Here is a 22,575-nt window from a genome sequence, read left to right on the forward strand (position 1 = left end):
TAATGTAAGGAAGTCTGGTGAATATGCTTATAGAGATGTACACAAAATACCACAGAACTGATTAATTTTCACTTGAGCAGGGGTCAGGGGGAGGTAGGGTAGAGGAAAGGAAGGCATCACAAAGGTGGTCACATGAACTGATCTGGCACTTCTGACAAAAATTAGTTCCATTTGTCACAGCTAAGACAGCTGATGATAAGAAAGACTAGTATTTCCAATATTCACATAAGAAAAAAATCTTATGATCATACCCAGTTCCAATGCAAGTATACACAGAAAACTCAAAGTTTAACATGGTACTGGTATACGACATAAAGCTTGCAGGGAACATGTTCTAAAGTATAAAATCCTACAGTATAAGGTACTACACAATATATTAAGCAACTAAGTCTAAGTCATTATAGTATACGTATATGCCAGAACTGTAGATTTATTCAGAAAATTGTGACAGTCTGAGACATACAAATACATATTATCAATAAAAACAATTTCTATAATCAGTATTCCATATACTACTCACTCATTTAGGTTTTAAAAAAGAAAGCAAATAATTACTCCTCATGAAATGAACAATAATTAGAAAAAAATTTTTTTAATTTAAAGTCTTGAAAAATAGAAGGACTAAAAGTTAGACATAATGTGTGAAGCAGAAGTTTAATGTCCAATCTCAAAAATACAGTTTTCAAATTGGCTTGTGTTAAAATTAAATCATTTATAACTCAAACTATAAATCAATCTAAATACACTGCCATTTAAAAACCAGGACAAATGTGAACTGAACACTAGATTAAGAATTAGCATTATGCCACTGGCTTATTATGCAATACTATGTAATTACCCAATTTTTCTTTACCTTTGGTTTTCACTTTTAAATACCTTAACATTTTTTTAAAAGTCTTGTGAGGAATAATCATAGATTTTTCTATCATATAGCCTATTAAGATAGTGACAGCTTTATATAGAAAACTAGCAACAAGCTGAACGTCTTTCAGTAAGGACCTGGTTAAATAAATCATGGTACAATCATACAATAGAACAATATGCAGGCATTAAAATGATGCTATGGAAGGATATTTAAAATGAAAGAAAAAGAACACTTGTACATTAAAAAAAGTAGGTTACAAATGAACTCAAACTACTATTAAAAACAAAACAAAAAAACTAATATATACTAATGACAGAAAAAATATATACCAAAATATTAACAGTGATTATTATTACATACTTATTTTCTTCTTTGTACTTGTCTGTATTTTCCAAACTCTGTAACAGATGTAATCGCAAAAATAGGCACAGTACTAACTTCAGATCGTCTGTAATGAGGGCCCAGAATAACAAAACGATTTTGTATTATTTGTGTGATTCATTGTGAGATTACATAGTAAAATAAATCTTCTCTGCCATAAAATCGTACATTTATTTTAAAAGTCAGCAAAATGTCCTTCATTCACCTTCGTCTTTAACAACGAGAAGCCAAAAGGAATGCAAGAATAAAAGGAGAAACAGCTGACACAGACAACCATAAAACTGGATAACCAGCCTCCGCAGAATTTCCAGTGAATTGTAAATGAAACTTCATCTACACTGAAGAGTCATAATAATCAGTGGGCAATCCAATCATCTTAACAAGCATTATCATGGAGCCATGGAGCTCCCTGATTTCCAAAGTTGTATGTCTTTGGACATACTGATTTTCAAAGGTACCTCAGAGAGTGTAGAAGGAAGAAAACTCACCTCACATGTTAAAAAAGTTGAATGAATTAAAATTATAAATGTAACATTTAAAAGCTCATGTTATCTTCTCAAAAGTTCATGATATGGGGGCTGGCCCGGTGGCCGAGTGGTTAAAGTTCCACACACTCCACTTCAGTGGCCCAGTTTCATAGGTTCGGATCTTGGGTGTGGACCTACTCCACTCATCAGCCATGCTGTGGAGGCATCACATGTACAAAACATAGGGGAAGATTGGCACACATGTTAGCTCAGGGCGAATCTTCCTCACCAAGAAAAAACAAAAATGAAAAAAAAAACACAGTCCTACTTACACCTTAGGGGAAAAAAAAAGTTCATGATATAATTATCCTTTACTTTAAGGTCTTTTTGGATTCTAGCAAAACTGGCATAAAATATTTCCCCACTAACCTGCAAATCCTCAGCAGAAAATCAATGATGCATTTTCATCTTAAGAAAGAAAGAACTCAATAAAGTACAGTAAAAACGGTTTGCAAAAAGGGCCTTGTGACTATGTTTAGCAAATTCTAGGCTCAACTTCTAGCTGGCTCTGGTGCATTTTTCAACAGTTAGCATTTTGTGGTAAAACGACCACTGGATTAGGACACATTAAACTAGATTCTATTCCCTAGTCTGCTGATAGTATCAAACCTATGCCCTGAGGAAAGTCATGTACTATCCACAGTCATGTATGGTCTAAAACTGTATGGCTGTTTCTGTATCATAAAATGAGTGAAGTAGATTGAAAATGATAGATCTCTGAGGTTTCTTTTAGCTCTACAAAACTATGATTCAAAGATGAAAAGTATGCCTCATTAGGTAGTCTTCATGACTTCCTTACTCGAAGTTTAGGAAGTGAGCTCCCTGAGAAAGACCCTCAGGTCTTACATTGGTAGCCCTGTGGAGGTTAGAATAGTTTCAGTTCAAGATGCAGGGATGCTAATCTAGGTTTTAATCTGCATGCTAATCTGTGCTGAAAGGAACTGATTTGCCCAGTTTCTGGATGGATGTCAGTTCTCATGTGTTTGTTCTTTTGGAAACAAAGGGTAAGGCCACATAATCTGTGTGAGGCCATTCGAAGGTGTTTTCACCTTGGAAAAAAGGCAGATCTAGAAAGGGCACGAGGTACTGGAAGACAAACCTTAGATAGGAAGAGTAAGACAAATTCAAGGACAATCCCAGTGAGATGAAAAGAAGGCCTCTGCCACATAGTTATGGGCTGTGAGGACAGACTGTGGTCCTCCAAAAACAACCAGGTAAGCCAGATACATGGAACAGATAAAGGTTAAGATCTTGCAGCTTTTAGTAAAGCCTTGTTAAACATTACAGACTGGATTCAGCTCTGCTATGGTCAATGCCCATGTTAGGTCAGATCTGTAAAGGAGAGAGAGGTGCCTTCTGAGTCTGCAATGATTACAAGAAGTCCAGAACTGGGATCGTGATGTTCAGGCACCCACCTCACATGAAGATTCCCCCTCCACTGCTCAAGCTTGGAAGACAAGGGTGTTATTTCACTAGGGAAGCTTGAAACAGCCTCTCCCCAGACCTGTGGTTGGAATTAACCCTCATGGGACAGATGCTAGCCATCATCAAACTCCACACTAAAGGCTTAAAATAAAGTAGGCGTCCGAAGCCAAGTTGAAAGGAAGAGTTGAATTCACCAACACTGGCTTTTCCTCTTTGATGATGATGTTTGATGTAGAGAGCAAGAACATGTCCAACAACATAACACCTTTCTCTCATCGTCTGCAGGGATGTTTTCTATTTAATAGACTTTATTTTTTAGAGCAGCTTTAGGTTTACATGAAAATCGAGTAGAAAGTAGAGAGAGTTCCCACAAATTTCCTTATCACACTGCCCCCTCCTACCCCTACATCTTGTCTCAGTGTAGTACATTTGATGAACTAATACTGATACGTTATTAGTAAGTCACGTCCATCGTTGACATTGGGATTCACTCTTTGGGCTGTACAGTTCGACGTTTTAACAAATGCATAATGTCATGTATCCACCATTACAGTATCAAACAGAATAGTTCTACTGCCCTAAAAACCTATCTGCAGCTTTTTAAAATTCATATATATCTTCTCCTAATTTATCAGAAATCAAATAAAAAATGTGAAGCTAGTATCTAATGATAAAATTACTCCAGGCTCTACCAAACTTCATTTTATGCTATAGCTCATGTACCACATGATCTTCACTTAGGAATATATTTATTCACATTTATATTTACATTCACATTTATATTTATAGTCAACCAAGGCACTACATACAAACAGTCTTTTGGATTCTAGGTCATATATCATAAGACCTGAGCAGAGATATCAGCAGTTCTTAAACATTCCACACCCCCATCTTTGTTCTTGTATTGCTTTCTAGTTTGTGCTCTCTCTCCTTGGCCCCACAGAACTCTGTTCCGTAGCATTCTTTCACTTTATTTGTAAAGTTCTGGAAATTTTGCTCTACTCCTCATTTTACTACATATATATTTACAGTGCCTTTCAAGCTGGGCTATAAAAATTACAAACTACCAGTAGGTGCCACTATCCAACAAATGATGTTATTACTGATCACTTGTTGGACAGGTGGAGGTTTCTAGCTGGCTACAAAACTATCACTCCTTAAACCAATACACAGATAACTGAAATGACAGGGGCCCAACTAACTTAGAACAAAGAGACTTCTACTTTAGTTCTGTATACATGACAACACACTCAGTATATTTTTTAAAAAATATGAACTCTAGGAACAGGGATGTTCTGGCTTATAAAAGCAAGCACATGGTTCTTGTCTAATGAGAATTTATGTTTGGTAAACTCTAAAGGAAATGTATTTCCTTTATCCATTTTTGGGTAGCTATTTAGTATAAAGAAATAGCATCTCATTTCCATATTAATAGGTCACTATTTTAGTTCTGAACATTTTTATACACAGCAGAGACTTTATATTTAAATAAGACATCAGGATTTTAGCACATCACCAGTATCAACAACTGTAGGATGTGCAATATTTGATATATCCACCAGCTCAGACGTCCCTTCCCTGGTATAAATTTCTAGGACCTAGAAAGAATTAACATAATCCCAGATACTTTTTTAAGGAAGAAGAAACAAGGCTGCTGCCAAAAACTAGACCAAGATTTTTTTTTTTTTTAAAGATTGGCACCTGAGCCAACATGTGTTGTCAATCTTCTTTTCTTCTTCTTCTTCTTCTCCCCACAGCACCCCCAGTATCTAGTTGTATATTCTAGTTGTAGGTCCTTCTGGTTGTTACGTGGGACACCGTCTCAGCATGGCCTGATGAGCGGTGCCATGTCTGCACCCGGGACCCGAAGCAGCGAAATCCCGGGCTGCTGAAGCAGAGCACGCAAACTTAACCACTTGGCCACCATGCGGCTGGTCCCAAGACCAAGATTTTAACCAGAACAAATTTGTATGTCTTAATATTATGTTTGTAAAAGTGTATAGGGAAGTGGTGTGAAAAATCAACTCCATATCAAAAAGCACATAAGAGCACCTGGAATAACACCTGTTTTGAGTAACGACCAAACTTATGCAAGCATTTGTCAACAAGATTTTCTCCAAGTAGTAAACACAGAAGCTCTTCAACTTAAAAAAAAAAAAAGGTGGAGAGGGAGCAAAACACTTAAGGTACCCTACAGAAACAAATGCAATGGATACTATTTGTCAAAAATTTAAATGCATATACTCTTTGAGCCTTGGCATTTTCATTCCCAGGATTACACTCATAGTCGCACATATGCAAAATAAATTATGTACAAGTATTGTCACTGCATAATTAGTTATAACAGCAAAAGATCAGAAACAACCTAAATGCCTATCAAGAGGCAACAGGCTAAATAAATTATGGTACACCCATAAAACAGACATTATTGTCTTTTAACTCAGCTATTAAAAGTGATGGAGCAGTCACAAAAGACCACATATTACATGATTCCACTTATACGAACTGTCCAGAATAGGGAAATCTATAGAGACAAAAAGTAGATTAGTGATGGCCAGTATTGGGAAGATTGGAGGGAAATGGGCATTGGAGCGAATGCTAATGGCTATGAGATTTCTTTGGGGATGACGAAAATGTTCTAATATGTACTGTGGTAATCGAACAATTTTGTGACCATACTAAAACCACTGAATTATACACTTCAAATGGGTGAATTGTATAGTAAGTGAATTATATTTCCAAAAAGCTGTTACTTTAAAAAGTGAAGCAGTCCTATACAGAATAATATAGAATCAACTCCAAGATACATTGTTCTATGAATAAAGCAGGGTATAGAACATTGTGAATAATATGATACAATTTGGGTTTTCTTAAAAAAATTATATATATTAAAATCATATATAATATATATTAATATATTTAAATATATAATTATATATATATATATATATACACACACACACATTTTCTTGGCTTGTATATGAAATACAGAAGAAACCAGTTAACAGTGGTTGCACTTGAGGAAAAGAACTGGATGCCTAGAGAAGACTCACTTTTCACTCTGTCTGTACTTTAGAATTTTGTACCATATGTTTGTATTATCTATTGAAAACATATATCTTTTTTGAAGTAAAGTACCCATTACAGTTTTAATTTATCAAATATTATGTTTCTCACATTTAATATTTTCCAATCAGCAAGATTTATCCATGATGAGAAATTTATTTTATACTGAAAGTAATACCAAAACTTAGCAACTACTTGATCTTCAAAAAGTCACCAACATTAGGCAGCAGATGATAGCCTAATTTATTATTTCCCTTATTCCTTACTTTTCCTGTATTGAATTGCTTTTTAATTGTTTTCCTTAACTGGAAACTCCATTTGAAGGTGATCAGGAAAACTGACATAAAAAGAGATATATTGTTAATTCTGATGTTTGTCAGCTCTATTAAAAGATCCGGAGAAGAATCTGAAATTACTATCTAAAACAAAGTTAAATAGTTCTATAGAATCAATTTAATTCTACTATTTCAACTTGCACTGTGCTTCTGACCAATGAAGCATATTCATACTATGAAATCTGCTAAATATATACAGCCAAAATAAAATAAAGGTCTCCTTACTAAATGGCCACACTTTCAGCAAGAGGTTTTTTTCTGTAGTATAAATCACACTGGAAAGTAAGATCTTTAAGAAAGGCTATACGAACACAATTCCAGAACACTCATAAAACCTCTCGTTGTATACAAACTGGATTTCCACTATTTAGCCTGTTGCCTTGACAACTAATTCACTCTAATAAAATTAAGCATTCCTCCTTCAGCGTTTCCATAGCATCACATACGTACCCCTACTTTACATTCATCACATGCATTGAAATTATTTGTTTATATCTGTCTTTCCCACTGTACTTATCTCCTTGCGGCAGAAATATTTTATTCATTTTTGTAATTTTGGAAACTGGCACACTTCTTGCATATAGGAGACACTCCAGGGAGTCAGCTGAATGAGTTCTTATGTGTTAGGAATACCTTCATTACCCTGAAACCATCCAGCTTTTAAATGATCATGAACTGAAATTAACTCTTCATTACACATACTATTCCAATCCCTAAACGAGAGGGAAGTAAATAAATACAAGCAGTCCCAAACCACAAACAATCTATTCTATATATAGTTAAACCAGGTTAACACGAAAATCAATCAAATTGCACAAAGCATACACAAGCAGAAAACAGCGCCAAGATGACAGTGCAGCTTTTGGATTATCTTTTTTCATTTTTTTTTTTTTCAAAAAATGGATGTATCTAAATTATAGTCATTTATCAAATGTTTATGGATTTGGAATGCTTGAATTTAGCTAGTCTCTGCGACTAAACAATGAATTGGGAAGGCGGCACATTATAGTGCAAAAGGGTTCTCAGGACATTTGGACAATTCCCTGATCCCCGCTGGTTCAACATCAGCGCCAAATACAACACCAACTCTTCGGTCCAAGCGGGAGCCCTTAGTGACTTGAAATGGAAAGGTGGCAACGGTCTACTTCAGTCTATACTTTCTTACAACCAACCAATGAACCAAAATAAAATGTCTTTTCTTATATAGGGAATCAATTCTTAAATATCTATAGTCAGCTAGGACAAAGATTCCATGGCTAACTGACAGAGGTACAGGAAAACGCTCATTTTATTCAAAAGTCAAGTAAATACCTAAACAAAATTTCTATCATTCCAGCTAAGGAGTGATAACGTAGATTTGAGTTGTAGCACCTTTTTATTACCCTGTTAACTAATCCAGGTAACTATCAACCAGTAACTTGGCAAAAGGCAAACAATGTAAAGGTAAAAGTTATAAAATTGGAAGACTCCAGATAGTTTAGACAGACCATATTAGCAAAAGGACAAAAAGACCTAAAGCCTATAATGATACAAAGGAAATCTAAGGGGCCATTATTTTTAAGCTTAACGTAGCTGGAAATCAAAAGATAAAGCTTTCAGTAACCGTTCTACCATAAACTAGCCACGTAACCTCAGCAGTCACTCTGTCTCCTAGGTCCCAGTCTTCTAAACCCTAAAAATGACTGGAATAAATGATCTCTAAGATCTTTTCCATCTTAAGTTATTCCATAATTAGTACAAAATCTAAAAATAAAGATTTTATATAAAATATAAGATACAAGGAATTTTTCGAGTCACCAGTTCATCACTTGATTGTTTTTGAAATCATATTAGAACTAATCTAACCAGATGTCAATCTGTGAGTACCAATTAATAGGCCAATTAATGGCTTCCTTCTCTATAAATCAAAAATCATAATCAATAGTTATTTTAGAAAGAAGTTTTAGACACACAGAGAAATGTGTGTATGTATTACACAAATACATACAGAATTGTATTTGTGAGTTTTTCTTTTTTTAAATATCCATTTGGTCCAAGGAAAGTTTATGCTTTTTGTAATCCTATGATGGTCTCATGTCCTTGCTAAGTTAAACTTTTGTTTGTACTACCTGTGTTCTGCTGAACTGATGAATCACAAAGAACTAAACTCTTCATTCTGCAACTCCATTCAACAGCTTTGGAGCTGTTCACATTGCCACATAATTCACAAGCTACTGATAACAATAGCTTGTTATCAATCTTCTTAATTAATGGACTTGTCAAACTCCTTTAAAAAAAACATTAAATATCAGCCTTGTACCAGTCTTCTCTAGTTTTTTTATTTTGTTATTTGCACATCTGTACAGATGGCTGTACAGATATCTGTTCTGCTTCTACTATCTGGTTGTATTATCCAGATAAATGACTTTGATGTTATTGTTGGGACATGAGATTATTTTTGTAACAGATATTGAACTGTAATGTTTTCTTAAAACTAGAGTCTATTTTGTTACATAGTCTGCTTATAAATTTGCGGAATCCCAGATATTTGAGGCAGCATCCATAACTTTCATTTTGTATTTCTAACTCAATGAGTACTAATTTTATACGTGCTTAACTGGTTTTTACACTTTGGGATACTACTTGGTGATGTTTCTGACTAATCTTAAAATCACTGTAATGATTACTTGCATACTAAATGCTTCTGGCCCTATTTTGTCCAGAGAGTGATGAACAGTTACAGACATTTTGTGTTTCATGTTTAGGAGAACTTAACGTATTTTTCTGTATGTATTTTAAAGCTATTCCATCCACTCCTATTATCCAGTGAACTAAGCGTACCGCATAGCATTGAGTCTTGAAAGAGGTCCATATGCCACACTGTTTTCAATTACTCCTGGGAGTCTTGTAACGTTTGTAGGTCAGAAAGGGAGACAGACACGCATCTAAAACAGTGCTCCTTTCTCAAAAAGGATCAAAACTGGGGGTTTTGATCAACTTAACCTTTTCGAGTTGAGCTTCTGCAAAAGCTTTCCTCATAATTCTGTGCTCCTACTTTGCTCCAGGTGGAGGCTGGTTTTGTAGCTCTGCCTTGAGGGATTATGTCAACACTCACAGTTCATCCCTTTTTCCCTGTGTCCTGAAGATTCTTCAGCACACTGTGGCAATTTAAGCTGGAGGAGGAAATTCTCAAGTGGGACTTTAGTGATTTGTAGAATGCTTTGTGTTCATGAGTGCAGATAGCTACCAAATGGAAGAGAATTTGTTCAAAAATTGGGGCAATTAATTTGAAAACCAGCAAACCAGCTGTAAGTTGTATATTTGAATTTATTTTAAAAGCCTTAGCACAAGTTGAGAATTGGAGAATTTCTTTAGCCTTTAGCAACCTAAATTATAATTCCATCATTCTGTTTTAATATTTTCTGATTACCTATAACTGACAGACCAAGTTAACTGGCTTTGCGTCTCCTTTAATTCATCAGTATTTTCAAGTCATGTGGAATGCCACAAGTCAGCACAATAAAAGGAACAGGTGCACAAAAATGTTCCTCTTGCCTTCTTGAGAAGGCTCTGATTTCTGTGTGCTTAGCCCAAATCACACTTGCTTTGTCCTACAGCTGAACTGCATCTCTGTTGGCCTGTTTTTCCTACATGTTTAACAAGAACACAAGTGTTCCTGATAGAGTTCCTCCAGGAGGCCAGCTCTCGCGTAAGCATCCCACTGTGACTTCTACTATGAAGTCATTCATGAAAATTAGTAAACAGCCACCTCTCTAACCATCCTCATTGTGGGCCATTCCAAAATATGTCTGGTTTTAGAAACCTTCGTTCCCCTAAACAGTGCCTCCTGCATGTGTAACAGAACTTGTTGGTACCAGAGTCCTTGCACTCTCATTTCTGTTACCACGCACTACCACTCTCCTCCTCCTCTGCCATTACACAACAAACCTAAGAGCCCCCATTCATTCTTTAAAGAGGCAATCACAGCCAAAATCACTGTCAAAATCTTACTACTTCATAGAATGACTTTCAGAAAGACATTTCTACCTCCTCAATCTGTGTAAGTATCTTTTTTTCCCTCGAATTTTTGTGTTAAAATTCTAACACGAATCCTGGGTAGCTCTCTAGGGTACAATGAAATCCACTGAAACGCATCTTATCTATTTTGAAAATAAACATTATGTAACTTCTGGCAATTCTTTTTCTGTCTAAATACTGACTTTCTGGAGTAATTAGTCTATCAGTTATCGTACATGATTGCTTTGTGAAATGTGCAAATGATATCACCTTTGCAGCCTTGTTTATTTCCTCTGGTTTGTATTGTTATTAAAAGCATATTGTACTATAGAGCTATTCAGATATTTATTTATTTTTTTATTTTTTTATTTTTGGCAAGGAAGATTGGCCCTGAGCTAACATCTATTGCTAATCCTCCTCTTTTTGCTTAAGGAAGACTGTCACTGAGCTAACATCTGTGCCAATCTTCCTCTATTTTTTGTATGTGGGGCACCACGACAGCATGGCTTGATGAGTGGTGTGCAGGTCTGCGCCTGGGATCTGAACCTGTTAACCCCAAGGTGCCCAAGTGGAGCATGCAAACTTAACCACTACACCACCAGGCCAGCCCCCAGATACTTTAAATATAAAGAGACATTATTTCTGTAATACAGATATATAAAATATATTTAGGTAATGGATGCATTCCTTGGAAAGTTCTGCTTTGACAAAGTCTAAATTAATCAGCAAATGTTGTATCCCAGTGAGCAGTAAACCAACAGGACATCTCAAGAAGAGAAGGACACTTCAAATGGAAACAGTTCTCCAAAGGTATACAATTTGGATTTGTTCAACTGCAGGACATACATTACCAATACTCTCCCCCCACCCCTACCCCACTTACTTGAAATCCTTACATTCAGCTCTTAAGAGTTCTTAATTTATAACTGATTTTTAAATAAGAACATTATTATGGTTCTTAGTTTGGGAGTAATCATTTAGTAAAAAAAAATGCAAAGCGGTTTACACAACAAAACAGCCTGGAATTACCCTTGGCCGTTTCCTTGAGGGTGGTGCAGGGCCTGGCAGTGTGGCCAGCTGTGGCCATGTAAGTCCTGTTGGGACACAGTCACATCCTTCTGCATTTCACTACTCAAGTTTAGTAACAGCGTGGATTCCACGTTCCTGTTCTGATCCTCTCTGACAAGTGCCCGATGGCGCCGATGCACTTACAGACACAAGAACAATCTTTGCTATTATTGTATAAAGCCATAAATGTACATAAATTATGTTTTAATAGAAAAAGAATTTTCACTGACCTGGTGCAACAACATTCACTCTAATTTTCTTCCTTGCTACTTCTTTAGCAAGAGCACGGGAAAATCCAACTAATCCTCCTTTACTGGCACTGTACACAGACTGGCCAGAATTGCCTTTTAAACCAATAATACTTCCTAGAAAAAAAAATGAGAGCAAATTCAAACCAATTAAAGTGGTTATGTGAATATTCAGATAATTTATAGTAAACAAACAAAAATGGTACAAACCATTTTACCTTATCCTTTGCTAAAATTAGGAATTCTAACCATCGTCATTTGAGTAGTAAGTCTTAGGGGTCTGAGCCTGCTCCAGATATATACACAAAAGAAGATCGGAAAGAAGCTTACAAAAACCTCAAATGCCAGGTGGGGGCTTGAGACTTCATCCATTAAGTGAAAGGAACCCACACTCATCTCTGAGTAGGTCAGACATGATGAAAATTCTATTTATAAAGGCTTCCAGTAGGAAGAGGTTAAAACCAAAAGTCAGATAGAGACTGATTAATTTTATGATTCTACAACACAGACATAAAGAAGTACTCATTTCCATCTACAAAAACAGATCATCTGAAGGTAAAACCCACTAACTTTGAACTACTGGCAATCTAAATTAGCAAAGCTTCAAAGCTTATAAACTTTTTGTAAAATTCCAATTTACTTATCTTCAGTGAATTTGTAGTGCCTACTAAAGATTCTTGGGTTGCCTCATTTATATGAATATGAAAGAATAATTTATAACTCCAATATCAACTGTATGCAAATAAATTCTTGCAGAACAGAAGTGGGGAAGTAATTTTCTGCACCAGTGACCTGTGCTTACGATATAAAAATTTATCAAGAACATCACAAAATTTTTGAAAAAGTGATTTTATTTTAGAAAAAGAAAACATTCCAAACACTTTATATTATAATCAACAAATCAAATATTAAAATATTTATCTACATTATATATTATTATATATGCCAGTTATGACAAAGGAAAGGAATTGTGAAGCACAGAGAAAAAAGAGACATCAGACAGATGAAATATAGGTGAACAGAGAAAGGGGAATTTGGGAGAAAAGGAAAGATGGAGAGACACAAAGAAAGAAAAATACAGGCATGGAAGAAAAGCCAAACAATTTTTGGAAGCTTTGGTTTATGCCACACACTATTGTTTATCTGGTCAAAAAGTGGTAACTTCTGAAATATCAGTGAACTTTCTAGCAGTTTAAAGTAGTCCTTCCTGTAATAATATTTTCAATTATCTATTTTTACCTACTGTTAGCACAATTCTAAAAGATTTGCATGTATGCAAAGGACTGACGTGGGTTTTTAAAATATATGTATACAGGGGATATTTTAGAGTTACATAAATACAGCCCACATTATCAGGTGATACATATCCATGCCAAATACCAGCTTACAAGAACCCAAGATCATTATCTGGCTGTATTAGAAGACAAAGGTCAAGACTTTTACTAATCTTTTATAAGAAAATACAATCTTTTCCATTTTTAAGGGTAAATGTCAAAATGTTCTAACACTTATTAGCACAGAATTCTTTCCTTTTCTCATTTTCAAAGAGAAAAACTCTATATTCTTGGAATTGGAAAGCCATTTCCCATGTTAAAAAGAATATGGTCATTTGCTTTAACAGAGCAGCATCCCCCTTTTGTAGCCTTTCAAGGTATTACTACTTAAAATTAAAAGGTAGGGGCTGGCCCGGTGGCATAGTGGTTAAGTTCACATGCTCTGTTTTGGTGGTCCAGGGTTTACAGGTTCAGATCCTGGGCACAGACCTACATACCACTCATCAAACCATGCTGTGGTGGCATCCCACATACAAAGCAGAGGGGGACTGACACCAATGTTAGCTCAGTGACAATCTTCCTCAAGCAAAACCAGGAAGATTGGCAACAGATGTCAGCTCAGGGCCAAACTTCCTCACCAAAAGAAAAACAAATTAAAAGGCAAATGGTATACCACTATTTTCAAATTACGAAACTGAAATAAAATGCCAAGTCATTTCACATTTTATGGTTACAGGCACATACTACACGGTTTATCCGACCTACAGGTCAGGTGAACTGAAGACTAGGAGTTACTTACCCCTAAAAAATTGACAAAGTGTTTCCTTACAAAAACCTCCTCTCAAACCTTTTAGATTTACCAGTGACCCATGCAACTGCAACAGACATCATTTTTTAGCCCCCACTATCTAAAATTTTTCAATTCCTTGTCTATTTTAAAAATTAGGTTTCCTATAAAAATCAGGATGTCCAATTTCTCTTAAAAAATCAAAACAGCTGGCAAAACACAGGACCACACTTGTGCACAGCAACAATCTACTGCATCTGGGCAGTGGTTGCTCCTGCCATTTCATATGGCCTCTGGACATCAAAGCTGGCCATCTTTTGTCATTTATCACGTCGCTTGTGCTGTCATGTTTCTAATACCTGGTGGTGTCACTCATTTAACACCTGCTTGATCACTAGAGGGACGTGAATTTGTGATTCTTGTTTTACCCATTAATCATTTAATAAAATCCTTTTCCCATAGATAATAAAGAGAGACATTTCATCCAAGTTTCACATGTGAATACATGCCAAATTAGTCGATTAAATATTTTCACGGTTCCATGAGATAGTTATAAAGTCACAAAGATGATGACTCACCTACGTTAACAATAGACCCCCTCTGTTGCTGAATCATAGTTTTCATGGCAGCTTTACAGGTGAGCATGGAACCCAAGAGGTTAGTATGAAGCTGAGATACCATATCTTCAGTTTTTGTTCTTACCAACAGGCTATCCCTACCCAAAAAAAAGAGCATGTAAATTCAAAACGGATAAAACAAACAAAAAAAGTCAAATATATAACATTTTTGCTGAAAGGGGAATACAAGAAGTGCTTCATATTTGAGCTAGAATACCTAGAGAGTCCCATTTTAAACTTGGCTTGAGACGCACTAAAATAACAACCGACAAGCCAGAAAGGATCCACCTGGAAGCCAGTTTCCTACCCCTTCTTAGGCAGAGTGGCAAATATTCCTAACTCCTAAAAGTAGTGCAATGTAGCCACAATAGCTTAAATGAACCAAGCAACTGTCATACTGAGCCTTGTTTAGCAAGGAAATTAATATATTATTTAAAGAGTCTATCCTAAACTCATGTTAAAAAAAAAGAATATCCACTCAGATTCCACTAATATTAAGTTCATGAACTGACAAAACATATGTGGTGACAGAAGTCAGAATAGTGGTAACCTATAAGGAAGTATTAATAGGGAAGAAACTGAGAGAGCATTCTGGGATGCTGGAAATTCACTTAGCACTCAATATGTGTGCCGATTACAGTACAATGTTAAAACTGATCCAACTGTACCCTTATTTTATATCTCAACACAAAAGAAAAGAATGGATGGATTGACAGACCAACTTTTAAATGCAGAGAGTTTTTCTTCCAATTGGAAATAAAACAAGTTAATTAATGTATTAACTCATACTAATCAAAGACATTAGAAAAAAAAAGACATACTAGAAATGCACTTAAATTTGTGACCAACCTATTAATTCCAGCTGCATTTACCAAGAAATTAACTGGACCTAAATTTTTCTCCATCTCTTCGAAGGTATTTTGAACTTCATGTTCTTTGGCAACATCACAGCTAAAGGCCAAATGATCTCCTACACAACAAAGTTAGATTAGAATCACTTGTAAATTGTAACTTGAATTTAAAAATTATTCAGTACATGTCTGTTAACCATCCACGATGAGCTGGGCCTTTCCTAATCTAGAACCTAGAGATAAAAGAAGATCATGTCATGGGTTCCTATTCTCATGGAACTAAGTCTAATAAAACTGGGATGGGGGTGGGTGGCACCTAGGGAGAAACACAGTAATACTAGAGAATGTAAATCTTAAAACTTTTTTTAATCAACAAAAAGTGAGGGGAGGGTCTTTTTGTGTTCATAATGCTTTTTAAATTTCATCTAATAATATTTAAAGCTTTGATACTGACCCCATGCTACTTAATTCAAGGCTTTTGGGTTTCAGATTCCTTTTTTGAAATTTATGTCTAATTCTGTTAGGTATTTGTTGAATTGGTTTCCTGGTGCTAAGCATAAACTCTAGGGCTTCTTTTTCTTTTTTTCACTATGGCACATATATTATAATGACTATTATTCAAGCCTGACCATCAGGAGAGATGAGACAAAGCACAAAGCTGCAAAAAAGGCTAAAACTACAAAACATGGGAAAAAAAACTTTTTACTAAAAACTGTAACCTTTCTTTTTAAATGGTCACGTTTTTTAAATGATGGGAATACCCAAAATACTACACTTCAAAGCAAGCATTCTCTATTTAATAATATACCATTTAACACTCTAAAATATAGTTTTTTAAAAAACTAAACAATTGCTTATTTTCTGGCTGACCTTGCCTAATACATTAATGTTAAAATTTGCCCCCCAAGACTTTCGAAACAGTACGTCATCCCAGAAGTCACACTTTCTGGGTAAAAACCAATCGCTCACAGAACACATAATTCAAGGAAATGAAAGGCCCAAAAGCATGCTCTATGTCTCACCCTTGGCTTTCATCTGACTTATTGGGTCCACAGCAACCTTTGAAAGCTCAACCAACGGTTTTAATCTAGTCCAGCAAACACTGATGGCTTGGGGTGACCCCTTAAGAACCATTTTTTCACCCCCTTTGTCATAGTACTGTCAGCAGCAATGACAAAATGGAGTAACACGTGTCAAGGCTTCTGAAATAGGGCTGGGAGGCCCTTAAGGTACCCGCATAACACCACTACCCAGATGGAATGTAACTTTTGAACTGTGCTTCACCACTGGCATCTCCACCTTTCAAGAAATATGCTTACGCCCATAGGTAAGAACTTTCTGCCTTAGAGATGGCCTTGGCAACCAATCACATAGGGGGAACAAGTTAGTTGTTGCCAACACAAATCAGAAATTTTACAAAACATCCTGTGTAATTTACCTCTTTGTGCCTTTATAAACCCTTGCCTTGTCTTCCTCCGAGCCCATTTTGGGTTTCTACCTGAATCTGTGTCTCCCGAATTGCAATTCTAACTGCCCAAATAAATATCTGCTATTTTAACTGTAGTGAGTTTTTCCCCGGGCAACAGTAACATAACGGCAACGAATCGGAGCAGCAAGACAGTCACTCAAATTCTCCCTGGTCTATAACATGTGTTCTTTTCTTTCAGAGTCTAACATTCGCTACACCCATGTCAACATTAGGGTGGTGAATCCAATCAATAATGTTATTTTAGAGGTTACAGCCACATCAGCAGGCCTCTCTTCTTCCCAACGCCTCCCGGATAGTAAATGAGGTGCAACTGTCCATTTTAGTAACTACACAAATAGCGGTGTCTTGGTATCTTTGAAACATCCCATTTCTCCCTACCATCAACAGACTTCAGTTTGCAGAACAATTACTAATCCTTTACTAATAAAAAAAACTGGAGTTTAGGTGCAATAAAAACTTGGCAAAACGAACCTCAACTGTCCATTTGTAAGTCACCAAAACAATCTATTAACTTAAGCCCTTATAGATGTAGTAAAACAAACCAAGTATATCTCAAAACCGCCTCGTACTCAAAAGTTTCTCCATGAAAACACCGGCCAGGAGAGCCCTCAGCAAGACTGAAGCGAGCCTTTCCGCCCAGCCCTGCCTCCTCTGGGCGCCCAGGATCCCCCCACGGAGGTGACCTTTACCCTGTAGCAACAGTTAACTTGTGTGGCTCTCTCCTTCCAGACGCCAAAACAAAGCAGCTCCTCACGGCTAGCACTAGCCTCAGGGACTTGGGTGCTTATTAATGGGGCCTCACAAGACTGCTAAGTCCTAAGGACACCCCAAGAGCTCAGCCCTCGGCGTTCTGCGGGAAACCGGGCGCGGGGAATTTGTGCACCAGCCGCAGGCTCCTCGGGGCGGACCGCTCCAGCGCGCGGGAAGCCGAAATGCTCCACCTCAAGGCCATAAAGGCCAGACCTGCTCGTTTTACAAACGAGGCCGCGTATGGCGCTTGGACGGCAGCCACACAACTGGACAACTCCAGTTCGGTACCTACCGCCGAGTTCACCGGCGGCGGCTTTGGCCACGTCTAGATTTCTGGCGATGATAGCCAGTCGGTAGCCTTTCCGGGCCATTAACTGGGCCACTGCCCTGCCAATGCCCCGGGAGCCTCCAAACACAGCACAGACTTTGTCCATCTTGGACCGGAGAGTCGCAAACTCGGAAGAAAGAGGGCTAGGAGTGGAGGCCCCTTTCCAGACCCCTCTGAGCTTTTAAGCCAACGCCATTCTAAAGATCTTTTTTTCAAAGCCAAACCGCCGCAAAAACACCGTCACTCTTCTCCTTCCCCTGCCGCCAGACTCCGGCGATCAAGGAAAACAGCAAGAAGCGCGAAGAGTACGGCGTCAGCACGTCGACGTCAGCGCGCACGGGCTCCCAGGCGCCGCATATTACCAAGACGCGGGCGCGAAAGAGCCAGGGCGGCCGAGGACTGTGTGGAAGGGGCCGCGTTGCATGCTGGGAATTGTAGTCTGGACGCTGGGGCCGGGGAAAAAGTGAGAGCGCGCTTCTCAGCCGGAAGTGTACTGAGGGCAATGGGGTTACCTCCGTACCTCTTGGGATGTGGGAGTTAGAATTAGAGCTTGGGTGACCAGCCATTCCAATTTTCCTGGAACTAACGGGGTTTTTAAGATGCTGGTCTTTCCGTTTTAAAATGAAGACGGTCCCCGGCAAACCGAGACAAACTGATCACCTGAGTTAGAACCCAGAATATACGCTATCCTCCGCATCTGCCTTTCACCCAGGGTTTGTCTTTGGCTGGAGACTAGATGTCCTACTTATTGAAGAAGTGGTCCCCAAGTATCGGACCCACACCAAAACCTATCCTACCTGTCCCTTCCCCAAGTTGCAGCAGAAATGGGCCTCACCCCGCCTGGATGTCAGCATTCATCACAAGGGGTGTTGCGAAGGTGGATGCCTTCTCAAGAACACTATATGTAGGAGCTCAAGAAATGTTAATTGAATGATTGAATAGTCCTGCAGGATCGATAAAACAAGTGTCAGCTGCTGCAAGCGAAAATAGGTTCCTGCAGTTCTAAGTAGGATGTGCTGAGTGCTCTGAGAGTTAATAAGGTAGAAGTTGAGCATTTGTTACAATGACACTGTAAGAAGGAAGCATTTCTTGATACCATATCATTGCACTGAAGGATTCAGAAAAGTATAAACCATGGTCGCTACTACTGAAAAATACACAATCTGGGGTAACAAGACTAATACTTATGAAACACTAGTGAGTAGTCCCCAAATCAAAATAAAGTGCAAAATTATATTAACACAAGAGCTCAGAGAAAAGGGAGATGAATGAAGAATGAACGGGTGCGTGGGAAAGCTGGATTTGAGGGCTGGATGTAGTTTGAATAAAAGGAGGGGAAGAGCAGGCAGGCTGTAAGCAAATTGAGCATTATTTTTATTCCACCTAGATCCAAAAGAAATTTGAAATGGCTTACAAAAATACATCAGTAAGACCTCACGCCCATTAAGATGGCTACTAGCAAAAACAACAACAAACAACAAAGTGTTGGTGAGGATGTGGAGTAACTGAAACTCGTGTGCGCTGTTGGTGGGGATGTGAAGTGGTACCTGGCTTTGGAAAACAATATGGTGATTCCTCAAAAAAATTAAAAATAATGCATCTGTTTGACAGACCTGGAGCAGTTACTGTCTGCTGCTAAGGTTTCCACCTCAGATGCAAGACAAAAGTGTCCTCGTGGTTTCTGTCTGATTGTGGCAGCCAAGATTGAATGAGGGAATATAAAAGAAAAACATGATGATAGAGGGAAAGACATGGAGAGAACTTTTGCAACTTGGAAATAAGTTTGTAAACAGTGAAGAGCCTGTTTTACTCCAAAGAAGAATCTAGAATTTGAGTTTACAGGAGAAGTGTTGGAAAATCATCCCCCTACACCCTTGCCTTTTGATTGATTCCACTTTTAAAAGTTTAAGGGTCAAAACTAATTAAATTAAAAGCAAGCCATTAAAAAATTTGCAAATAGAATTATGTGATCTAGCAATTCCACTTCTGGGAATATACTCAAAAGAATTGAAAGCAGCATATTGAAGCAATATTTATACACTTATATTCATAGGAGCATTATTCACAATAGCTAAAATGTGGAAGCAACCTAAGTGACCACCAATAAATAATGGATAAGGAAAATGTGAGCTATAGGGTTATAGATAGGTATAAAATCATACACAATGGAATATTATTCAGCCTTAAAAAAGGAAGGAAATTCTGCAATACGCTACAAATGGATGAAACTTGAGGACATTATGCTAAATGAAATAAGCCAGTCACAAAAAGACAAATACTGTATGATTCCATTTATATGAGGTACTTTAAAATCAGAGAGACAGAAAGTAGAATGGTGGGGCTGGCCCCATGACTGAGTGGTTAAGTTCACATGCTCTGCTTCAGCAGCCCAGGGCTTTCCCGGTTTGTATCCTGTGCACAGACATGGCAGTGCTCTTCAAGCCATGCTGAGGCAGCATCCCACATGGCATGACTAGAAGGACCCACAACCGAAAAAATACACAACTATGTACCAGGGGGCTTTGGGGAGAAAAAGGAAAGACAAAAATCTTTAAAAAAAAAAAAGAGAAGAAAAGAAAAGAAAAGAAAGTAGAACGGTGATTGCCAGAGGCTGGGGAGAGGGGAAATGGGAAGTTATTGTTTAATGGATATAATGTTTCAGTTTTGCAAGACGAAAAGAATTCTGGAGAGAGATGGTGGTGATGGTTGCGCAAAAATATGAATGTATTTAATACCACTGAGCTGTATAGTTAAAAATAGTGAAGATAGGGGCCAGCTCAGTGGTGCAGTGGTAAGTTCACAAGCTCTGCTTCGGAGGCCCAGGGTTCGAAGATTTGGATACTGGACATGGACCTACACACCACTCATCAAGCCATGCTGTGACGGTGTCCAACATACAAAATAGAGGAAGCTTGGCACAGGTGTTAGTTCAGGGGCAATCTTCCTCAAGCAAAAAGAGGAAGAGTGATGACAGATATTAACTCAGGGCCAATCTTCCTCACACACACACAAAATGGTTAAGATAGTAAATGTTATGTGTATTTTAGCATAATAAAAAAATTGGGGGGGCCTGCCCAGTGGTAGAGTGGTTGAGTTTGCATGCTCCACTTCGGTGGCCCTGGGTTCACCTGTTTGGATCCTGGGCACAGACCTACATACCACTCATCAAGCCATGCTGTGGCAGCATCCCACACAGAAGAACGAGAAGGACTTACAACTAGGATACACAGCTGTGCACCGGGGCTTTGGGGAGAAAAAAAAAAAAGAGGAAGATTGGCAACAAATTTTAGCTTAGGGCCAATTTTCCTCACAAAAAAAAAAAATTAAGGAAAAATAACTCAGTGATACAAATATTAACATTGACAACAAGAAAACTGAATGCAGTTTAAGGTTTCTTAATGGGGTTGATTTTTGTGCCTAAAATATATCCCCAAACTGTCAAAATACTGTGATTTAAAAGCACTTGAAATATTTCTTCTCTGAGGAGTTACACCACAAACTTGATACCAGGTTGTTTTCAATTTTCAGAAATTTCCTTCTTTTTATCATTCTTTTTGTTTAATTTTGTCTTTTAATTATATAAAACATTTACATGGTTCTTAAGTGTAAACCACAAAACAGGTATATTCAGAGAAGTATAGCTTCCATTCTTGCCCCTGTTTCTCTTCCTACTCCTATAAATTGCCATTTTGTTAATTTCTTCTTTATCCTTCCGTTTTTTATTTTTGAAAATATTGAAAATGCATACGTTTTTCCTGTTTTCACCATCTTATACTAAAAGTTGTACACTATAAATATTGTTCTACACGGGACTTTTTTCAGGATAATATAGTTGGCAAGCACTGCATAGCTGGGTACTAATATTCCCCTTGTTCCTTTCTACAGCTACAAAGTCCTCCATTATGGGGATTATGATTGGCAGAATTCTAAAAATGACCCTCCCTCAAAGTCCTCCCCCACCCCCAACCTATTCAATCAAACACTAATCTAGGAACCACTGTGAAAGGAATTTGAAGATATAATTAAATCCCAATTCAATTAATCTTAAAATATGTAGATTGAGTGAGCCCGATCTAATCAGGTGAAACCCTTAAAAGCAGATCATTTTCTCTGGCTGATGGCAGAGAAGGAAGTTAAAGACATTTAAAGCATAATAAGGATTCAAGGCATGTGAAGCATTGCCGCTAACCTCCAGGAAGAAAGCAAACAGCCATGCTAATGGGGAGGGACAGCCTCCAGAGGCTGAGAGCAAGCCTCAGCTAAAAACTGGTAAGAAAATAAGGACTCAGTCCTACACGTGCAAGAAAGTGAATTCTGCCAACAATCAGTGAGCTGAAAGCGGACCCAGAGCCTCAGATGACAACTGCAGCATCAGCCAACACCTTGACTTCAAGTCTATGAGATGTGGGCAGAGGATCCAGCTACATGGTACGCAGACTCCTGACCCATGGAAACTGTCAGATTATGTGTGTTTAAAAAGAAATGCATAATTAAATTAAATTTTAGAAGGCAGAGGACCACCCTCATCCCCCCTTGCACCCCCCTCACCCCACTCCCCCGGCCAAGGC

General features: G+C 37.8%; 1 protein-coding gene and 1 non-coding gene across 11 annotated transcripts in view; one reads left to right on the forward strand and one right to left on the reverse strand.

Moving 5' to 3' along the window:
* Positions 1 to 18,383, reverse strand: part of CBR4 (carbonyl reductase 4) — an 83,108-nt gene extending 64,725 nt beyond the window's left edge. For 7 of the 10 annotated variants that reach the window (XM_070505052.1, XM_044766974.2, XM_070505050.1 and 4 more), the window contains exons 1-4: positions 17,972 to 18,341; positions 15,439 to 15,559; positions 14,551 to 14,687; positions 11,894 to 12,028 (exon numbers count right to left, since the gene is read on the reverse strand). In XM_070505052.1, the coding sequence (XP_070361153.1) occupies positions 11,894 to 12,028; positions 14,551 to 14,687; positions 15,439 to 15,559; positions 17,972 to 18,113 (535 nt within the window). In that variant the 5' untranslated portion in view covers positions 18,114 to 18,341. Of the gene's footprint in view, positions 1 to 1,225; positions 1,929 to 11,893; positions 12,029 to 14,550; positions 14,688 to 15,438; positions 15,560 to 17,971 lie in introns of those variants that run through there. The other 3 variants (XM_070505048.1, XM_044766979.2, XM_014851433.3) reach the window with 3 other exon arrangements.
* Positions 18,384 to 19,601: 1,218 nt separating this feature from the next.
* LOC123284890 (small nucleolar RNA SNORA31) lies at positions 19,602 to 19,731 on the forward strand. The gene has a single exon (XR_006526330.1). It is a non-coding gene; the product is annotated as a small nucleolar RNA SNORA31 (small nucleolar RNA).
* Positions 19,732 to 22,575: the final 2,844 nt, after the last annotated feature.

This window comes from Equus asinus, chromosome 3 (genome assembly GCF_041296235.1).
Source record: "Equus asinus isolate D_3611 breed Donkey chromosome 3, EquAss-T2T_v2, whole genome shotgun sequence".
In the NCBI taxonomy this organism is placed as follows: domain Eukaryota; kingdom Metazoa; phylum Chordata; class Mammalia; order Perissodactyla; family Equidae; genus Equus; species Equus asinus.